Source organism: Bos grunniens, chromosome 4 (genome assembly GCF_055505025.1).
Source record: "Bos grunniens cultivar Pamir isolate PY7600 chromosome 4, Bosgru_T2T1.0, whole genome shotgun sequence".
Taxonomy (NCBI): Eukaryota; Metazoa; Chordata; class Mammalia; order Artiodactyla; family Bovidae; genus Bos; species Bos grunniens.
The window spans coordinates 56,873,706-56,888,571 of NC_141168.1; the positions used below are offsets into that span (position 1 = coordinate 56,873,706).

General features: G+C 40.9%; 1 protein-coding gene across 15 annotated transcripts in view; it reads left to right on the plus strand.

Moving 5' to 3' along the window:
• Positions 1–14,866, plus strand: part of BBS9 (Bardet-Biedl syndrome 9) — a 481,107-nt gene that overhangs the window by 407,404 nt on the left and 58,837 nt on the right. For all 15 annotated transcript variants that reach the window (XM_086396500.1, XM_086396501.1, XM_086396502.1 and 12 more), the window contains one exon: positions 7,713–7,935. In XM_086396500.1, the coding sequence (XP_086252626.1) occupies positions 7,713–7,935 (223 nt within the window). The remainder of the gene's footprint in view (positions 1–7,712; positions 7,936–14,866) is intronic.

Genomic DNA, 14,866 nt, shown 5'->3' on the forward strand with positions numbered 1-14,866 from the left:
GGTGATGCCATCCAGCCATCTCATCCTCTGTCGTCCCCTTTTCCTCCTGCCCCCAATCCCTCCCAGCATCAGAGTCTTTTCCAATGAGTCAACTCTTCGCATGAGGTGGCCAAAGGACTGGAGTTTCAGCTTCAACATCAGTCCTTCCAAAGAACACCCAGGGCTGATCTCCTTTAGAATGGACTGGTTGGATCTCCTTGCAGTCCAAGGGACTCTCAAGAGTCTTCTCCAACACCACAGTTCAGAAGCATCAATTCTTCAGCACTCAGCTTTCTTCACAGTCCAACTCTTGCATCCATACATGACTACTGGAAAAACCACAGCCTTGACTAGTCGGACCTTTGTTGGCAAAGTAATGTCTCTGTTTTTCAATATGCTATCTAGGTTGGTCATAACTTTTCTTCCAAGGAGTAAGTGTCTTTTAATTTCATGGCTGCAGTCGCCATCGGGTTTCATTTTATTAGTGATGGGTTTAAAAAGCTTAAACTGCTACATAGGCCATCCAGCTTGGTTTCATTTTTTTAAATTTTATTTTATTTTGTTTCAATTTCAAAGAGCTGTTTTACTTCTCAGAGGTATATAGCTCAATATTTCAAGCCCTCCTTTGCATGAAGAGAGATTTGCTGAATAAAATCTATTCTTTAGAAATAATCTGAACCGAGATCAATCCTGAAAAGTTCTTATATCTTACAAATATATAATTTACAACTAAAGAACTAAATTTGTACCTAGCTTTACAATAACATTTCACATCATTGTTTTTAGCTTACCTTGGCTAAATATAACATGATAGAATACAATACAAAGTAATAGTAACCGTAAAGCTCTGTAGATCAGTCATAAATACCAAAGACTTACTGTGAATTCTTTACATCTATTCAAGATGAAATCTATTTCTCTTTGATACAGTTTTTTTTTCAGATAAATAAATATGATGTAATCATCATTTTACCTTCAAATGTGTAATGTGTAAGACAGGCTGTTTCTAAGAATGTTCTTTTCTCAACTGAACCCTAGCTGTGGCTACACAATCTCCATTTGTTCATTTACACAGATCTCTCTCTCTTTTTTAAATCTTTCCTCTCTCACTTAGAGTTAACTATGTGCACATTTGGTAATAAATGCTACCATGGCATTTTGTGGTTTTTCCCTATACTACTATAGTTGCGGATGTGGTAGTGTTTCTATTATAAACATACTTTTGCAGAAGTTTATAATTTGTTTGAATAAAAGTTTAAAGATGTTACTTTGTACGTTGGGTTCCAATGGTGTGTTTGTATTTTCTGATTTTTTAGAAAAGTAGGATTGCATATATATGCTTATTCCACAGTATCTTCTGCGTAAGATTTTTGAGTGCCTTATCATTCATGTAAGATTGGCATGGCAAATAGTGTTATTCCTGTTTTATGGAGACTTTGGATATACCCTGGGCTTCCCAGGTGGTGCTAGTGGTAAAGAATCCCCCGGCCAATGCAGGAGACATAGAAGATGTGGGTTCGATCCCTGGGTCAGAAAGATCCCCTAAAATAGGAATGGCAGCTCCAGTATTTTTGCCTGTAAAGTCCCATGGTCAGAGGATCCTGGCGGGCTACAGTCCATGGAGTCTCAGAGAGTCAGATCCGATGGAGTGATTGAGCACATGCGCATGCGTACACACACACACACACACACACACACAGCCTACAGAGATTAAGTGATTTATCAAAGTGAAGAGGCAGTTGAGGTGAATGAGTTAAGTCAAAACCCAGAAGCTGAGGGGCAGTTATCTTCAACTTAGTTGTTTTAATTTGTAGGTGGCATGAGAAAATCTTTTAGGTTTTTCTCTTTTTTGCTTACTTTTGTTGATACCCTGGGAAATACACTTTACAAACTTGGTCAAACTTTCTGCTTCTTATTCTTTCTGAAAAGCCACTTGCTTACACTGGTATTTAGGCACCATGACCAGTGGAGACTAGCAGGACAGGTAGGGCAGAGACGTCAGAAACTCAGCCATGGCTGTCTGGTCTCTGGATCATAAAAGTCAGAGCTCAGTTGTCTTCAGTCAGGAAGAGGATAGCAGAGACCATAGACATGAGACATCCCACTGGTACCGAGAGGCATGTCGGGCCAGCATGGCATACAGGAGCCTCCACACAGGCAGGTGGAACACAAAAGCAGAAGGCTGAGTGAGCAGCCTCTCAGTCTGGGGGATGCGTGCAGCAGGCAACTTGGCACTGCAGTCAAGCAGCAGGGCTACAGCCATAGGTTTCGTTCCTTGGGAGGGATTTGGCAGGAGCAAGGCAGCCCAGTCCATTAAGGAGGGGCCTTTCAAGCAGGCTCCCAACATAGGGGCTCAGGTAGAAGGACTCAGACAAAAGTCAAGTTACCACATGGGATAGAGTCTAGAGCTTGGGAGCAAAGGAAAACGCCAATGATCACTTGTAGACCAGATACAGTAAACACAAAAAAGCCCAGTAAATAAATTAATTTGTAATGCTGACAAGGGCTGTGGAGAAGATAAAACAGAATAGCATGTACATTTACATTTATTGATTGATTTATTCACACATTTATATCTTTATTTAACTTCCCACCTACTATTGTTTCCCAAAAGCCGCACATAGGTAAACTGGGATTTAAGAGTTAGGCTGTGGATTTGAGAACTAAAATCATATCAATTATTACTGAAGAGCACTTGCTTAGTAGTTTCATCCCTTCCAGACATTTTTAGTGCTATTTTAAGCACTAAAATTAAGATTTTCCTTCACTCTCACAATTAGGAGAGAGCAATTGGTGAACATCAATTGGTGTTCAGTTATTAGTACAACTGATGCTCAACATTAGAGGATAAAGATCAGGTGTGTGCATGTGGGTTGTGTGTGTGTATGTTTGTGTGTGTGTTTAGACATTAAAACTGAATATTGGACTTATCAATTTAAAGGATCTAAATAAAGGTGATGGACTCAAACACCAAAAAGGTGGTTAGAACAGCTTACCTTTAAACTTTTTGTCCTTGAGATTCTAGATTTCCACATGGTTTTGTTTCACGTTTTATCAGGTAAGTAGGCTATGTGTTTGATCAGTATATTATCACATTGCATTTTTAAAGCTCTTCTTTTGTCCCATAAACATTCCTTTTTTTTTTATTATATTTGAGTTTATGTAGCAATTTGAGCTCTCCAAATAATAACCCTGTATTTCAGTAGCAATCTTTTTGAAGTTTTGGCATCATGCCTCATTATATTTAAGAAATATCCATGCCAAATACCTAACCATGACATGGTTTTTGACTTGATCTGCAAGTTGGCAGTAGAAAAGGAAATTCTGTAGTACTTCTGTATTAACTAAATGCCATATCTACTTAAATTATCTAATATGCTACTATAACCTACTTATGAAAATAATAGTTAGCTTAGATGAATAGTCTATAAAATAGTAGGAACTGTTTTAATGCTGAAATGACCACAGAGTACATAAATGCCAAATTATATACAAAGGATCTTTCCTTCTTATACTCCAGAGGTCATCATTGATGGTATCAAAAACAACTTGGAAATGTGTCCTCTACAATGACATTTGGGTTACTATTTTGTCTTAATTTTCATCCCCATTATTATTGAAATACAAATTCAATTTTAAATATTGATCTGATTTAGATTTTGATAGTTGTATAGAGATTTCTTTGTAGCAACTGGTGTTTTATTATTCTTTAGTGGTTTGGAGTAGGAAGTTTTTGTTATAGCCTTTGACATCTCATTTAAAAATAATTAATGTGTTTCCTTATTTGCCTGGTGGCGTCTATAATGGATCAATAGAGTGAAAAATCCTTATGTTGGCAATCAGTGGGAAGTTCTTTAGTGGATATATAGAGATTCTGCACTTTGGTCTAAAGAACGAACTGCTTAAGCCTAAAAGGAAGATATGTGGTGAGTGTGAGAAAGGCCTGGGGCTTAATTGTGTTTGCTTGTGTGAATCAAGAGTGTGGTGTGGCTGCCAAGAAAGCAGAGGCAACCGGAGGCCTGGCTGGCAGGGAGAATTCCCAGTAAACAGTGGGGTGGGGGGTGACTCTACCAACCCTGAATCCCCATCCCCTGCCTGCTGTCTTAGGGTCAGTTTGGGGTTCCCTAGTTAGCTGTATAAATGTTTAAGTGTTTAAAATTAGAGCTCATTCAAAGACAAGTGGTCAGGATGGAGAGAAAACTTGAAACCATGTTTATATAAGGAAGAGCTGGAGGAACTGGGGATGTTTATTCTGGAAGAGAGGGTACTGAATTGCTGTCTTCTTAGTATAAAGGGTTGTCATGTAGAAGAGAGGTTAGATTTATCCTGCATGGCTCTGGAGGGTAGAATAAGGGCCAATGGGGCAGATTTTAGCTCAGCTTTAGCAATAACTTTCTGCTAGTTTCACGTGTCCCTTAAAGGAGTAAACTGTCTCAAAAAGTGATAATTTTGTATCTTGGGGACAGCCATACCTAGGCACATGGTTTCTGTTTTATTCCAGGAAGCATCCCATGAGACTGGACTAAAGATCTCCAGAGTCCTCCCAAATCTGCGATCCTAGTTCACCATCTCTCACTATCTCTCTCTGTCTCTGTCCAGCAGACACATTTCTTGACCAAGCATAGTGCTAGGGGTGCGGACATCTCCAGGCACTGGAGAAACCAGAATGCTGACAGTGGCCACGGCATAGGGTGAGGAGTGCTCCCAGGGTGATGAACTGGGTGAGTCCGGTCTCAGAGTCCCAGAGAGGGCCCACACATGTGATGTTTAGATGGCAGTGCCTGAGCTGAGTTGTAAGTAGGAGTTGGCAAGAAAGAATGGTGATTAGGCATTGCAACAGGAGGATCAAGCTTTTGGAGAGGCCAAGGTGAGAGTGTGGGTGCAGGTGGACAGGGAGAGAATAAAATGGAGCAGGAGGTGGAGCAGAAAGTGCTTTGTGTGCTAAACTGAGCATTTGGCTTTAGGAGTTGAAGTTTAGGAATCATGTATTCCAATTTGCATGTTTGAAAGGTGGCTTAGCTGATAAAGTTGAGGATGGAGCAGTTCAGTTCAGTCACTCAGTTGTGTCCAACTCTTTGCGACCCCATGAATTGCAGCACGCCAGACCACCCTGTCCATCACCAACTCCCAGAGTTCACCCAAACTCTTGTCCATCGAGTCGGTGATGCCATCCAGCCATCTCATCCTCTGTCGTCCCCTTCTCCTCCTGCCCCCAATCCATCCCAGCATCAGAGTCTTTTCCAATGAGTCAACTCTTCGCATCAGGTGGCCAAAGTATTGGAGTTTCAGCTTTTTTTTTTTTTCAGGTGTGCAAAGATATATTTTAATCCTCACAGAGTTTTTACATACACTTTGAAATTTGTAACAACTATCAGACCACTGATGTTTTTTCATCCCATTATAACAGCAGGAGTTCACATCAGAATAGTTCCACCCTGAAAGATCTGCAAGATCATATCCCCTCAAAGTCAGAATTTAAGATTTCACATGAAATTTTAATCTCTTACTCTTTCTCTCCAACAAACATACATTATATACAAATAATGTTGTGACTCTCTTAAGGATGTGATAGTGATAATGTGATTCAATTAGTTTTTTCCATGCAAGGATTTGCAAAATTGGTTTTGTACCTCAGTGTTATAAGAGGGTTGTGGTCAAAGGAGATTCCTTTGGAGAGTTGCTAAAATGTTACGTTATGTCTACCTTATTCAGCCACAGGGAGATGAGGGGGTTTCCCTCCCCCTTCAATTTAAACTTAACAGAGCCCAGACTGCATCTCCTAGAGTCTATGGAGCCCAAAAATCAATACCAAACACATATGAGGAAAAAACAAATGAGATTTGCCAACTATCTGCCTAACAGAGAGGTTGTCTACTTGAAAGTTACAGCTTTAGCATCATTCCTTCCAAAGAACACCCAGGACTGATCTCCTTTAGAATGGACTGGTTGGGTCTTCTTGCAACTCAGGGGGCTCTCAAGAGTCTTCTCCAGCACCACAGTTCAAAAGCATCAATTCTTCAGCGCTCAGCTTTCTTCACAGTCCAACTCTCACATCCATACATGACCACTGGAAAAACCATAGCCTTGACTAGACGGACCTTTGTTGGTAAAGTAATGTCTCTGCTTTTCAATATGCTATCTAGGTTGGTCATAACTTTCCTTCCAAGGAGTAAGCGTCTTTTAATTTCATGGCTGCAGTCACCATCTGCAGTGATTTACCAACAGTCAATTCATCCAGGGACTCCTCTCTGAGTCTCAGGTTTCCCATCCCTTAGGTGAGGCCTTGGACTATTCTGCAGAATTCTATGAGGGTAGTCATTCACTGTCATCCTTTGTAATTTCACTTTGTCAAGTGTGTGGTGCCCTAGGTCTCACTGGCCACTGGATACAAATGCAATCATTGGTAGTAATACCCAGATTTCACTCATTTTTGATGCTTAGGACCTCTGGAACCCCTGAAAATCACACCCAGTTATCTCTGGGCATGTCCAATGGGAGAGCATAAGCTGCCTTTCTCCTTCAAGCCTCCTTACCTATTGTTATCTGTTCAAGGCTCCTCACTTGTCGTTATCTGAACCCACCTGACTGTGGTGCCTCCTTGTGCCAGTCCTTTGTGATGGCACCGCAGTCCCTGTCTGCCATTGATAGCCCTAGAATTCCAGCCTGTAGGGTACTGAGGTGGCCCTGCCCTTCTCACAGTCTTCACTGTATCACAGCCACACTGTCACCAGCCAAAATGGATAAACGGCTCACTGCCTCATTCTGTGTCACTTTTTGTCACCTTGACAGGGAAGTGGGACTGGATAGGCTTGTACCTCCCAAAGTCCCTCTTGACAAAGGTCCTCTAGTTTCTGCCTGCAGCTTCAAGACTATGGAACCAATCCTGAGAGACACACCAGGGTTTTCTCTCCATTCCAGTTTCCCCCAGTCTCTTCCTGTCTTGGCTGGTTCTCCTTCAGCAGCAAAATGAATTATAATCCTAGGCTTTGCCTCTGGATCATCAAACATAGCAATACCTGAGTTATTGATGATTACCATGTGTGGTGCGGGGCTAAAAGCTACTCGTGTACCATCTCATTTAATCACTCCCAAGAATTGATGCTTTTGATCTGTGGTGTTGGAGAAGACTCTTGAGAGTCCCTTGGACTGCAAGGAGATCCAACCAGTCCATTCTAAAGGAGATCAGCCCTGGGTGTTCCTTGGAAGGAATGATGCTAAAGCTGAAACTCCAGTACTTTGGCTACCTCATGCGAAGAGTTGACTCATTGGAAAAGACTCTGATGCTGGGAGGGATTGGGGGCAGGAGGAGAAGGGGATGACAGAGGATGAGATGGATGGATGGCATCACTGACTCGATGGATGTGAGTCTGAGTGAACTCTGGGAGTTGGTGATGGACAGGGAAGCCTGGCGTGCTGTGATTCATGGGGTTGCAAAGAGTTGGACATGACTGAGTGAATGAACTGAACTGAACTGAACCCTTGGAGGTACAGATTATTAGTAGCCTCATTTGTACATAAGGATGAGGCTAAGGGGAATTTAGTAACATGCTCAAACAGCAGACAGAGCTAGAATTTAAAACCAGACTGGTCTAGACTACCAGACACCAAGCTCTTAACAAGTTCCCAGCACTGGGACCTAAACACTCATAATCTTATAACCTGGTTAATGGTAAAGTGCTTACTTTGCTCATTTGTCATCTTTGCATAAATTCCAAATTGGCTTTTGCATCCAGGGCTGGGAAGAAACGGTGGATGCTGCTCTTTCTCACCTCTTAAAGACCTGCCTATCGAAGAGTTCCAAGGAACAGGCTTTGAACCTCAACAGCCAGCTGGGCATACCCAAAGACACAAGCCAACTGAAGAAGCACATCACCTTGCTTTGTGATCGATTAGCCAAAGGTGGACGTCTCTGCCTAAGTACTGATGCAGCAGCTCCGCAGACCATGGTCATGCCAGGTAGGAACTCCATTCATGCTCCCCAAACACAATTGTATTAAGACTTTGGCCAAATTAAAGGGATGCGCCTTTTATTGTGGCTGTTTTAGGGGGTTACATTTCATAGCAAAGTGATGATAGCCAAGAAAATTGCTTGCACATTTCCCTTCAGATATCCCAGGGTAATCACTTGGATAAATATTCTTGGGGTATTTGCTTGTTAAACATTTCTAGAATGGTATGTCTTTTTTCTTCCCCCTGCTTTTAAATATATGATCCACTTTGTTTTGCTACTAACCAATAAAAAGTGGATTAGAGAATAAAACCATTTTTAAGGAAAATTTTACTAAATGTGATCTCGCGATACCATATTTCATAAATGTAAATAGCATAATACAAGCGGCTAATATAGTCCAGATGAGTCCCATCCCTGCTGCCGTTTGTTTGGATTGTGGTCACCAGAATAGGGGGGAAGAGACAAAGAAAAAACTGGAGATCAGGCAATATGAGCAGGCTTCAGGGCTGAGGCCACTGTGTGCCAGGTTGAGAGATCCAGGTTGCCCCTACCTGGGCAGTCAGTAATGGCCATGGGCATCCAGGTCAGTATTCCCACTGTCAGAGGGGCTGAGCTGTCAAGGACTCTGCATTTTGGTCCTTAGGAGGCAGCAGCTCCCAAGTCCTGCTTCCATCTTCTTAGTGTCTCTCTTTATGGCAGCAGCAAGGAGCACAGAGTAAATGAATTTATTAAATGAAGCAGCTATAGCAACTATTTCCTCCTCAAGCAGGGACCATAGTATGGGAAGTGACGTGAATTTTTTTCATCTTCTTCTTTATATGCCTTTTGTACACCTACCTCCCTACGCTGATGCTCTTCCTCTTGTTTCCTTTCCCCCTCAACCAGCATTCCTAGAAGTAAAAAGGAATGCAAGTGAAAACTTTAAAAAGATAAACATGGAGACAGCATAGCATAATCTAATAAGCACAGGCTCTGGAGGCAGACAGACCAGTGTTTGGGTCCTGTCTTTATGCCTTACTGCTCATATGACTTGAATATGTTACTTAACTTTTCAGAGTCTAGTCTCTCCTTTCAAAGTGGGTATAACAGTGCCTTCCTTGTTTCCAGGGCCTTCTATGTTTATAAAGTACCTAGCACAATTCTCGGAACAGAGATACACTCAGAAACTCAAACTATAATTACTGCCATTGTGTAGATGTATGTATAATTCATCTTCTAAATTTGGGTGAAGAGAATGACTGGCATGGGACCATAGCATTCTATAGTCTATGATTTGAAATATTTTTTACCTTAATTATACACAGACAGAACCTTTTATTCCAAAACCATATTTCTAATATGGTGTTTCAGAATAGAATTGCCTTCCTACATAGAAACAGTTCTAATAGTTTATCTGAATTTAGGTCTTCTTCATCTTGCCCTTGTTAACATCCACCTAACTAGTCCTTTGGCCTCTATTCACCCATTGCTGTCCACTGTTAGGATGCCACATTTATTGAATATAGAACTATAGTCATTTGTTTAAATAACTAGATTTGGAGGCGACTTCAGGGCTGTGTCCATAGAAACCCTTGATGTAAAATTTCTAACTGTTGGAAGGAAGACGGTGAGGAAAGGAGGAAGAGAGGGAAGGTAGGAACAGAATGAAGGAAAGTAGAAAATGTGTTTGTTCGCAAACCAGGAGTCTGTAAGCCAGGTGTGTGCCTGTCACCGCAGTCTAACTGAGCTCATCCCGTTGGGGTGACTGAAGCTGTGCATGTTTGTCGTGCTCACAATTGCTTGCCTTCACTTAATAGTGTTTGGCTTTAGTTGAGTGACTCTCCCTCCCACCTGCTGTGATCCAATCATGACAGTGACTTTTAAAAAATTGTTAAATCAGTTCTCTTTGTGATTACCATGCTTCATTATTGACTATAATACTTTTCCTCCTTGGAGCTCAAATTTTTCACACACTAATTTCTGCACTTGGTATGTTTTTGAGGTAGAAGAAACACGTGCAATTATTGCTGTTTTACAAATAGCAATGGAGTTCGGGAAAGCTAAATATCTTGCCCAGAGTCACATGGTTACCGGAAGGGTTAGTCTAGATTCGAAATCTTCTAGCCCATTGTGCTTCCCACTAGACCACACAAACCACAACAGTACAAATAGATTTCTAGCCAGAGCCTCCTTCTGGGTAACCTGTTCTCAATCTGGCCCTCTTTTCACTTAAATTGGTGTCGCACTGTGGGAAGAAAAGGGCAGAAACTGTTTGACACAATCTCTTTTCTTTGCTATGAGGGATATAATAAAGGTTTACCTTGTATTTGCTATGTTCTTAATTTTTATTATCTTGGTAGGTGACTTGGTACCATTATTACAGACATAATAAGAAGTACTGTGAGTTATTTCTGCTTCAAACCAGTAATTACGCAATTTATGATATTCGTTTGGCTGTCGTAGTTGTCTCAGAATACATGAAGGTTAAGTGGCGTACTAGAAAAGAGTGGATGACCGAACACATGGACACACACACATTTTTCACAGACACTATCTTCTTTTGAATGGTTGGGCGGGAACTCAGAAATCATCTGGTTTGCCTCTTTCACCTAACAGCTGGGGTAACGAAGGCCCTAGAAAGATGAAGTGACTTAGTGGTTGGTATTAAAAGGCAGGAGTGTGTGTAATTTTACCATGTTCCCTATTAAATGGCAGATGAATAAACATCTCAGAATAAAAAACCCTTGGTCTTTTCTAGCCTCCTGACTTTATGAGCCTAGCACCTTGTATGTGCCCTTTCTTTGGTGCAGTAAAGGCCATGATGACAACATCCTCCCTGGCGCCCAGAATTTGAAAATCTTCCACACTGGGAATTACCTTAAGGACTTTGTTGCCTCACATTTCTCCTGCTTGCCTTTATCAACCTTCAGATTCTCCATCAGCATATAACCTAACCTTTACTGGATATTCTTTTTATTACAGAACCTTCAAACTTATATTTCTTTTCTTACCTCTACTACTCACATCTTTCTGTTGGGGAATATTGCACTTTAATTACATGTATTTTTCTTAATCTCAGTGATATGAATTCTACCCTTAGAACAAGAGTTCCATGGGGCCACCAGGGTAGTGTTTTTACAAAAATCTGGATGTGAATGCCTTTAGTGGTCTAGCTGACTTTCTCATGCATGTTTGCTTCATCCTTGCAGGTGCTTAGGGCTGAGGTTTACCTTACATTGCTAGATTGATTATGGAAGGTTCGAGACTAATTGGTATCAGGAAAAGACCACCTGAAACTGGAGCCATTTCATTGTTGTCATTGGGAAAACAAAAGATTTGTTTGAAAAATAGTAAAATTAAAATCAACAGTAAGTTTATCATATATTTGCCAAAATTTATGTGATGTCTGTTATGTTATAGCAGTTCTTAGAGACAGCTATTGGAGAAGGCAATAGCACCCCACTCCAGTACTCTTGCCTGGAAAATCCCATGGACGGAGGAGCCTGGTAGGCTGCAGTCCATGGGGTCGCGAATAGTCAGACACGACTGAGCGACTTCACTTTCACTTTTCACTTTCATGCACTGGAGGAGGAAATGGCAACCCACTCCAGTGTTCTTGCCTGGAGAATCCCAGGGATGGGGGAGCCTGGTGGGCTGTCGTCTCTGGGGTCGCACAGAGTTGGACACGACTGAAGCGACTTAGCAGCAGCAGCAGCAGAGACAGCTATGAAGGAATTGCGTGAGGTGTTTGTTTTGTTCTGTTTCTGGTATGATGACGGACACTCAAATTTGGCCTAACTAGCACCTTTACAGGAGAAGGCAATAGCACCCCACTCTAGTACTCTTGCCTGGAAAATCCCATGGACGGAGGCGCCTGGTGGGCTGCAGTCCATGGGGTCGCTAAGAGTCGGACACGACTGAGCGACTTCACTTTCATTTTTCACTTTCACACATTGGAGAAGGAAATGGCAACCCACTCCAGTGTTCTTGCCTGGAGAATCCCAGGGACAGGGGAGCCTGGTGGGCTGCTGTCTATGGGGTCGCACAGAGTCGGACACAACTGAAGTGACTTTGCAGCAGCAGCACCTTTACAAAGAAGGCCATTTTTAAGAAAACACATTCCAACGCGTTATCCATTTTCCTAGGGGCCTATCATTTTTATGCAAACGATTTTCTTCAGAAATATTTATCTCGTCATTATTCTAACCAGTTTTCTTCACTTCATTGTTAAGTGGACCAATTGCCAGATTTTCCCTGGGTACTGTCCATGCATGTGGTACAAGTGGTTCTCTAATAACACCTAATTTGCATTGCATTTTGCATTATCTGCAAGATTTGTGATTTCCCTCTGCAACCCATTTATGCTGTATTTGTAACAATTTCCAACAGTCACTGAAAGATGAACCAATATAAGAAGTTGATGGCAGGTGGGGATTCATATAGTGTTGAATGTGGAAAGAAACTTGAGTAGAGACTAGTTTTATAAGTGGCCAGTTAGTTTTTGAGTGACTATCTTTGTATTATGCTTTTGTTTTTTATTACTACAATTAAGATAATTAGAACATAGGAGAATCCCCCTCCCCCCAATTATGTAAGAATTTAGAATGCACTAGCCTAAATTCCGATCTCATGTGCTGATGTGGCATTTCAAAGCAATGCAGAAAGGACTTGGTGAATTAATTGAAAAATGTCACTGGGAGCAGACCGACCATTTGGAGGAAAAGTAGATTCCCTAGGCCATAACATGTGCCACAATACATTTCAGATGGGTAGGAGATTTAAATGTAAAAAAAATGAAACTGCCCGAACAGAACAAAATAGAGGTAGATACATAGATATGGAGGCAAGATAGGCCTTTCTAAGTTAAGTCAGCAAAGGCAGATAGCAAAAGACAGAGTTTCAGCTATCTACTTCTTAAGATCTGGTCCAGAAGCATGTGAACTGAGGTGTGTGTTAAGGATAATTACCCTGGATGGTGCAGTCACGGGTGGTGTCTGAGCATCCTCCTACTAGTTCTCTTCCATATAAGGTGTACATTTTCCTACAAATAACATATATAACTTTTATAAAAAGAGACTGTGGTAAAAATGCCAACAGTAAAATGACTGTAGTATCAGAAATGGTAGTAAGGAAAAAATGGTCAGTTTCGTAAATCAGGAAAATTAACGACTTTTACAGTATTCAAGGGCGATGACCTGTGTTTATGGGGCTTGTTTATATTTCAGTTGTGATAAACAAATACAGGTTCTTCAGGACTTTGTGCAGCTTGTTTGTGGATTCTGCTTCCTTCCTACCTCTATATCTCATCTCTGAAAATAAGCCAAATCCTGCAAATTATTGATCTCTGAGCAATTTGCTACCCTTTTCACAAGTGACTTCATAATTACTAAATTAGGTGAACACTTTGCCTATAAGCCTCAGTCTGCTCTGAAGGCTTTTTCAATAAGACCATTCCCTTCTTAGAACATTCTCATTTCTTAACTTCTCTTTTGCTATCAGAAACTGTACCTGACCCACCTGGGCTTGTCTTTTCCAGTCTGCTTTGTGCATCTGTGCCTGCACGTGGCCTTCTTCTCTGTGTGTACACTCCTGGTGTGTCTTCTTCCTCTTACAAGGACACTAGTACTTTTGGGTTGGGGCCTCACTCTTATGACCTCATTTAACCTTAATTATCTCTTTAAAGACCCTATTTCCAAATACAGCCACATTGGGGGGCTGGCTAGGGCTTCAACCTATGAATTTTGGGGAGGACACAAGTCAGTCCATAATGCCTCCAGATAATAGCTAAGTGCATGAAGGACTTATATTTTATTCTTTTTTGTGTGTGTGAATATAGTATCCTACTTATGCCTAGTATATATATAGTTGATGCCCATCATATATTTTTTAAACTTCTTATTTTGAAATAATTACAGACTCATAGGAAGATGCAATGGCAACCCACTCCAGTGTTCTTGCCTGGAGAATCCCAGGGACGGGGGAGTCTGGTGGGCTGCCGTCTGTGGGATCACACGGAGTTGGACACGACTGAAGTGACTTAACATAGCATAGCATAGGAAGATGCAAAAATTCTCCATAGAATCCCAGGTACTCTTCATCCAGCTTTCCCCAATGGTGACATTTCACAGACTGTAGTCTAGTATCAAAAATAGGAAACTAACTTTGGTCTACCTTATGTTTTTAGAATGAATCAGTGGAGCTGTTTATAAAGAAGCTAAGTCTTAAAGTAGGTGTGAATTTTAGATATTTAGAAAGGACAGTTGCAGATACTATAGATAGAGTTGTTAATTTAAGCAAGGAGATATGGGTCTTTAAGTAAACTGCTTAAATTTCAGGTTGGAAATTTAGTTTGATAGATCAGTAAGCATCAATTGATATAGAACTTGAAAAGCTAGATAAAAGAGGTTGAGCAAATGGTGAAGGAAACTGTTATAGATTAAGATATAAGTGATTTATAAAGGACGGTGTTCTATTCCATTTTGAAAAGTGGTTTAAAAAACAAAGCAAAAATAACTCCCTGTGTTTTAGACATACTAATCTGATAGTTGTATACAGGAGAGAGAGGAATATGAAAAATAGGGAAGAATATAGAAGTTTCATCAAGTTTTTTAATTGCATTGATGGAAATCATTAAGTTTGTGATTTTGTTATGAATAATACGCTTCATTTCAAATACAGTGAGCTTGAGATGACTAAGATGCATCCAAGAAAAGAGATATGTTAATAGCTGGATCTGAGGGATTTGAGTTGAAGGGAAAGCTTAAAGCTTAAAAGTAGATTTTAGTATCCTCAGCTTAGAAGACATCACTGAAACTCTGTCACTGGAGAAACTCTATGGTAGTGAAGGCAGAGGCAGGGAACACTGGATTTGGGATTTATTTGCAGAGCCAGATAAGAAGTGCATTCTACATGGAGGAGGTGAATTTCAAAGAATTTCCAGCAGAAATGGTATCAGTA